Below are 7387 nucleotides of genomic sequence, written 5' to 3'. Positions count from 1 at the left end.
AATACTTTGAGCCATTTTGAGCACGCAAAAGATGCGATGCTCATTTTTGATTATCAATCTTCATTCCCACAATCTAAACAGTCGATCGCTGATCAAAACGCCCGAGCCGCCATGGAAATGTCCAGTTCAATTACCAATTAGCAATGTTTAATATGTGTATGTTAAGCATTATTAGGCCGACGCATAAGTTCGTATGATGTTGATTATAAACGAAGTTTCAATTATCTCTTCTGATTTGCTCAACGATATTCAATTATTAATTATTGTTCCGATTATTCCGAAAGTTGAAGGTGACACTATATGTCTAAGCCCGTGCTAAACAAAATGAAGATTTTTCCTCTTTTCGAAATTTTCGCTAATATTGCCTCTATATTGTTTAAGTGGCATCGTTTTATTGCGATCGTTTCACGATCAAATCTGCCGATCCCGATCCGCAGTTGGAAGTACGATCACTTCGGCCGACCTCCGACTTCGAACGAAATGCGCAAAATCTTTGCATCTACCCAACACTTTGTTGATATCGCTCCGATATCGATCAATCGTCGCGTGGGCCCTCCAAATGCATCCCTGACGCCAGTTAACGCCACGTTAACCATGCAGTTTGGCAGAAAATAATGCTCGCATGCTAACTTAGGCCGGTATGCTTAGTTAACTAGCGATTGCCGAACGTCACGAATCCTGACTGACATGACGGCGGCGCTCGCGGTAACGCGATCATGGGAATTATTAATCGAGCCAATCGAACCCACGGGCCGCCGTTCCGCCACCGTGCCCCCGGCGTCGGTGCCATGTTTCGCACGTAGTTCCGCTCGAGTTCCGCACTCCACACCGCTCCGGCACATCCGATCTTCGGCGGGCGGGCTTCGGCGAACCGGACCGGGGAAGGGACTTTCTTATAAATATCGCACCAATTGTGGCCGGACAGTGCATTAGGGTCGCGGTCAGCACAGGGAAAGGTGTTGCGTGTACGATCGAGTTGCGCGGCTAGCTTCTTACACCGGTGGACAGGGAGCATCGTCTTCCTCTCAAATGCTGTGCTAAACGTGACGTGGTGTTGGTTCGCTGCAAAGAAAGTGGCGTCAGAAGGCTCAACCAGGCGATAAGTTCTTCGAAAATGATCAATCACGTGAGTGTCTTGTCGAGCTCGTGGTGAATAAACCGGAAATCTCTAACCAATTGTTCTGTGGTCCTTTGTTTCTGTGTGTTTTGTGCCTGTGCGTGTTGTGTAGATGGTTTTCGTTGGAATCGTGCTCGCAGTTTCGCTAGGCACGACCCAGACATCGCCCGTTCCGGCCAAGGTACTGGCCAAGTACGTGCTCTCGTTACAACGCTCACCTCACGAAGGGCTGGACGAGCCACACGATCTGGATATCTCGAATGGGCTGGAGAGTGCGGAAAGTGTCTACGAACCGGTACGCTACCGACAACCAGCGTTCCAGGAAGACCCTTACCACTCGGCGCACCACCAGGAACAACTCCAACAGCACTACCATCACCATCAGCAGCAGCAGTACGACGATCAGGAGCCGGAAGACGAACCGGACTACGGGGAAGCCGACTCCGAGACGGCCAGTGCGAACCACGCGTACATGACGACGTACAAGACCGCCACAAGGCACGGTGGCGGTCGTGGATATGGCAGCAGTTACGGCGACAGCTCGGAGGATGAAGATACGAGTGCCAGCGAGGAGTCACCGGCGGTGTATGAGCCCATCAGGGCACACAAAGCCAAGGGCAAGAAGCACGGTAGCGGCGGTAGCAGCGGGGCGTCCTCGTACAGCCACAACCATCACTACTACACCACCCACCATCACCAGCAGGCGCCGCCGAAGGGCTCTGGTCACACTTCCTACCATCCGCAGCTTATCCAGGCCTACAAGATCCTGCACGGAACCGGAGGCCGTCTGCCGACCTCGCACGAGTACGAGGACGATCGTGGAAGTGAAGAGCACCGGCACCACCACGTAGAGGACGACGATGACGACGACGACGACGAGGACTTCCGGAGTGGCGCAGCGATCGGGGCGGCAGCGGGAGCCACCGGGTACGGGGGTCCGACCGGGCCACAGGTCATCCATACGAAGGGCCGCGCCATACCGATCAGTCAGCACGTGGAGATCGATACGCCGATCCCCGTGCCGTACGTGAAGAAAATTCACGTGCCAATCCCGCAGGAGGTGAAGGTACGCATCCCGCACCCGGTCCTGGTGCCGATCCCGCGGCCCTATCCCGTCCACATACCGGTATCGCAGCCGATCGCCGTGCCCGACATCAAGGAGATCACGGTGCCGATCGAGAAGGTGGTGCCGTACCCGGTGGAGAAGAAAATCCCCGTCCCGATCGAGAAGCCCGTCCCGTACCCGATCGAGAAGCACGTTCCCGTCTATCTGCCGCACCCGATCGCGGTCCGCGTGCCGATCGTGAAGACGATCATCCACAAGGTGAAGCAGCAGACCGCCAGCGGACCGACGCTGCCGCCCGCCGGTGGCACGCTCTGGTGAAGGCGGAAGGCAGGAACTGCGACCTGCGCAAAAACGGCTGCGGACGCGCCTCGGTTCGCTGGCTGCCCACTGACCACAGCCCACCACGCACAGCCCACCGACAGCCGCATCGTTGCGCAACAACCGGGCAGTGACTAATTTATTGCACCCCAATTATGCTGCCCCGTTCCAAATCCTTACATTGTTTCAGCACACTTCCACGAGCGGTGGCGATGTTTTAATTGGCCACTTCCACGATGCATTCGCTTTCGCCATTCGCGATCGCGATCGGGCTCCATTGCCTTTCGCTTTCCGTTCGGAGCGCAGCGCAGCGCAGCCCGAACACCCCGAACAAACCAATCGCCTATGTTTTCGATAAGCGATAATTAGGTCTTTAAGCGATAGTTAGCTGGCCAGGCGCCATCCGCGGAACCCGCCTGTAAGTCGGGGAGGCCTGTTGATGTTTATTTATTTGTGCTTCGCCGTTTGTTTTGCTCGTCACGCTTTAAGCTCTTTAACGGCTTTAACGGCGTCACACGCGGCGTTAAATGTTAGACGCTGCTGGCACCCGAAAGGATGTGCACGCGAAACAAGCAGACATTTTAATTCGCCGATCCTTCCCGTCGCACGGTGCTCGGGAAACATGGACCAAAAAACAGACGCGCCTGAAAGTAATGCACCCGAGTCACCGTTTTATTGGATGCCGTACAATAGTGCGAATCCAACGATGGGAAAACGCGAAGCCACGCCGAACGAACCGAGCATAGCGACGAGACCTGGCGAGCTGGAATTTTCTTTAAAATTCCTCTCGCAAAACATTTTTATTTTGCTCCCGTCCATAGAAAACCGGTGAAACGGTGTACGGACCGGTTGCAGCGCCCAGAAATGCCTCGGTCTTGTGCATTCGGTTATGATTCTGTTTTTATTTGTTGTTAGGTTTGTAGTTATTACCATATCGGCCATCTTGAGAGCGTATGCACGTGTGTTCCGGTTGTTTCCGTTCCTCGCTCCTTCAAACAATTGCTTTTAAACCCATCTCCGAACGCTCGAAAACGTTCGTTTCTGTTTTTTCCTCTCAACTTCCCCCTATTGGTCCACCGAACCACCGTGCAACAGTTCTTTTCTGTAGCACCGGCCCATTCCGGCCGGGCAGAATGTAATAAAAATAATCTCATTATGTGCTTATTGGAATAAATTTGTTGTTTTAATTTACACCCCAGACTTCCCGAGCGCGAAACCCCTAGCGGGGCGCACAGTGGCAGGTAAGATGAGAACAAATGTACGGAACGGGTTCTTTACGAGTTTTTCTGCTTCCTTTTTTGGTTCCCCGCTAGCACCCGGACATGCAGCCTACAAGGAAGAAATGCAAATGTCGTTTTCGACCCCTTGTTTTGGGAATAACTCGGAAAGTTTCAGAGAAACACAAAAACAACGACACCGTGGCAGGACTCTGTCTGTCTGTATAAAGTTCCATGAGGAATAGTGGTCATACTTTTTTTGGGCTAGGCATCAAGCCGTATAGATTTTATGATTCGTTAACGAACCTACTTAGTCCAACTAATTGCCATCGTCACGCACACAATAAGAATTTTTTGACTACTTTTTAGATCCGTTTGCTATGTTCTCAACGTTTTTTTTCACATTTTTTTTAACACGTAACATTCAATGGAGTAAAAGTTTATAATGATTGAGAGACCAGTTGCAACACCCTTCCTTATGCCATATGCTGCTTTTTTAATAGCGGATAAATTAAAACTGTCTTGCTTACTTATTTAAGATAACTTAAGCTAGCTTCATTGACTAATGAATCACGCAAAATGGGTCAATACACTTTACATATTGAGAAATAAGAGGAAACTCATCTCAAGAAACAAGACTTTCAATGTATGTTATCAAATATTTTAGTTTGATCACATTCGATTGATAGGCGTGATATAAGCTAAGAATAAGGCAGGGCGTTGACAGCTACATTAAAACATTAGGTACGAAATCGTCAAAACTGCTTAATGTGAACTGCTCCGTTCGTGGAATCTGAAAAACATTTCAAATTAACTTACGGAACTACACAACGGTAGCGTTGAGCAATGCGAATAGCAGCAAACGAGAGTGGTGAAGTATCCCAGTAATGAACTAAAATCGCACAACAAAATAGTTGAAAACATCCGCACCGTCTGGTCCGTAAGCGTTTCATTAGGGCCCTCGCAAATAGTTGTCAGCCCTTGTTTCGGTGGCCGAAAAATGGCAAAGGTTGAAATGAGCAGCCCATCCCACCCGAGATTCGGAATCACGGGATGGGTCATAAACTAAAATAATGGATGGAGCATCGTAAAGAAGTACGTCCGGTTCCGTAACGGGCTACTCCGGCCGGACCGGGGAGTCCGGAGGACAGCCGGAGTTTGAATTTGCCTCACCGATCCGACCGAGCTCGCACCGAGAGGACCTGTGACAGTTTTTCCGCTGCATTCCAAGGGGGAAACATGAATTTTCTCGACCCCCCCAACGGTTGGGAAAAAGGGATCGGAAAGATGGATGATGATGATAGTGTATGTGTGTGTGTGTGTGTCTGTGCCTCGATGTTGCTACGAGGGTGACGATAAAAGATGAAATTTATAGGTATTATAATGATGTTTAAGTGTACGTGAGCGGCTTACTAACGCTCATCATATCTGCGCGGGTAGCGTCTGAGAAAGGATAACCTTTCGCCTAAATCGTGAAAGTAAAAGATGAGTTCCGGGCAATGGTGGATAAAAAGGGTTCGCTGCTACTCACGAATCGTGCCGACATTTTTTGGGCCGAGAAGGGAATGGGCCGCAACTGGACCGCAATCGAAAGTTGTTCTACACGTTAATTTTATTGGGCGATATTGTTTCGTATGACTCACGGCTAATTGTTGTAATGTTCCAGCAGATTAATTTTTGACTGTAAACGATGGCAATAATTGGGCAATTTTATGATCTTAATCAATTCACCACCACGGTGAGATTTTAGAGTAGCGTAACTTATCGCAAATTAAATATTTGCATGTAATTGAGTTTTAATTGAAAATGCCACAAATGAAAGAAGTTTAAGCACCCAATTCGAAATAGAAATTCGCAACTGTTATGCTAGTTTGAGATCCAATTTTTTTTTTTAATTGTGTAAAAACAAGACATCAAAGAAACGTTGCTGCTACCAATTGTTGGCAATCCATAGCGGGTTCTCTGTTTAGATTACTGATCTTTAACCGAGCGAACCATCAGTTTACAGACGAGAGAGAAACAAATAGAACAGCGCTCTGAAGTACCAATCGATTTCCGGGAAACACTTTCATCGCTTGTCCATTTTTCCGATATTTCAACGTCCCTTTCATCACAGTTGCAGCGCTCAGCAAGCATAACTCTCTTTCCCGGTGATCAAACAACATCATCGACTGATTAAAAATCATTCCCGCGAATTAAACTGTTCAGTACGATAGGCCCTTGCGCGCGCTCTTTTCACGATTTCACATTCAAAAGAGGGAACGAAAAAATCAACAATATTGAAAGCGCTACTACGCAAATGTAAGCATTGTTTAAGCCGTTGGCAAACAATGATGAAAACTGTGCAGATGCACGGAAACAATGCTTCAATTTGCAACCTTTTCGAAATACCGTTACGCGGTTCGCTTACAAGCTGCTCGAATATTTAAACTGCTCGACTGCTGGTACAAAGTTTCAAACAAAAACAAACCCGACGATAAAGAGTGTGGATTTTCCGAATGCATTTCCGCAATAGTGGGGCACAACGGTGCTATAAATATGAATGCCCCATATAGGTCACCGAGCCGGGGTTACCGCTTGACTCACCGGTTCCCCCGGCGCACACCGTTCATTGTGGGTCATGGGAAAATTCGATCGTCCAACCTACTCGATGAGTCCGGCTAGCTGCGTAATTTAAGCAGAGCAGTACTGTAGGTGATTCCGGAAACGGTTGGGGCCAAACAAAGAGGGTAGGGCACGGCCCTTACGAAAGTGAAGCTGGAGTGCCACTTTCCCCGGATTACGCATCCGGTCCGGTTCAGCGGCCAGGCCGTGCGTAATTCGATCGGCCACGGGTGTACGTCACGAAATTTCACTTTCAAGGCCAATTAGCGCACAGCGGGCTGGGTTGGGCACGTGCCACCACGAACGAGTGTCTGTCAACCGATCCCGGAACAGGCCGGAGGTTCATGAGAGTTCAGAGCCACAGCGCCTGCGAGACCTGGCACCGTTCGGCAGCAAAACAACGCCATCCGGCGGTACTTACCAGTTCGGTGCTCGGTGTCGATGCCGGCGTTTGAACCGGCTCTCGGTGTTACCATTGTTGTCGTCCATCGCTGCCGAGTTACAAACGAAACCCTCAAACTCACAACGGCAGCGTAGTGTTTGCCCACGGATGCTGCCGATAAACAAGCGTGGCGCACACACCAGCACGCTTTGAGACGGATTCGGAATGTGTCACAATTAGCACGCCGGCGGACCACTGTCCCCTCGTGTCTGTGTCCGTGCTCTACATTTCCGCGTTTATCGCCCGCTTTTTCCCGGATCGCCCGGTACCTGTGAAATCCACCGACATTTTTCACCCTCTCGCGCTGTCTCGCTCTGCGACGCTGTGGGCACCATCTGTCTGTCTCGGATCGCTGGAAGTTAAACGGCGGCCGGCAGTGCAAACGAACGAAGTGCGTAATCGCTGTGTCAACAGTGTGAGCGTCGTCCGAGTACTGATGGCACCCGCGCACACTCTGAAGAGCAAGTGCCAAACCTCGCAGACACCTACGGCGAGAGCGAAAGCGAGAGCGCGATGGCTGCTGCGATCCAAGATCGCGGCCTGCTGTGATGGTGGGGACCATCGCACACGCCGAGGTTTATCTCGGGCACGGCATTGGCATTTTATCATTCGCTAAACGGGAT

General features: G+C 50.1%; 1 protein-coding gene across 1 annotated transcript; it reads left to right on the top strand.

The window, feature by feature from the left end:
- The first annotated feature begins 1229 nt into the window (after positions 1-1229).
- On the top strand, positions 1230-2501 carry LOC131207171 (sarcoplasmic reticulum histidine-rich calcium-binding protein-like). The gene has a single exon (XM_058199782.1). The coding sequence runs from the start codon at positions 1230-1232 to the stop codon at positions 2499-2501; it is 1272 nt and encodes a 423-aa protein (XP_058055765.1).
- The last annotated feature ends 4886 nt before the right edge of the window (positions 2502-7387 follow it).

The sequence above is a fragment of the Anopheles bellator genome, chromosome 2, assembly GCF_943735745.2.
Source record: "Anopheles bellator chromosome 2, idAnoBellAS_SP24_06.2, whole genome shotgun sequence".
Taxonomy (NCBI): domain Eukaryota; kingdom Metazoa; phylum Arthropoda; class Insecta; order Diptera; family Culicidae; genus Anopheles; species Anopheles bellator.
The sequence above is the reverse complement of the archived record's forward strand: the minus strand, read 5'-3'. Positions and strand labels throughout refer to the sequence as shown.

Excerpts from the sequence above, each read along its gene's own strand:
- LOC131207171 (XM_058199782.1), top strand. The coding sequence starts at position 1,230 with ATGGTTTTCGTTGGAATCGTGCTCGCAGTTTCGCTAGGCACGACCCAG.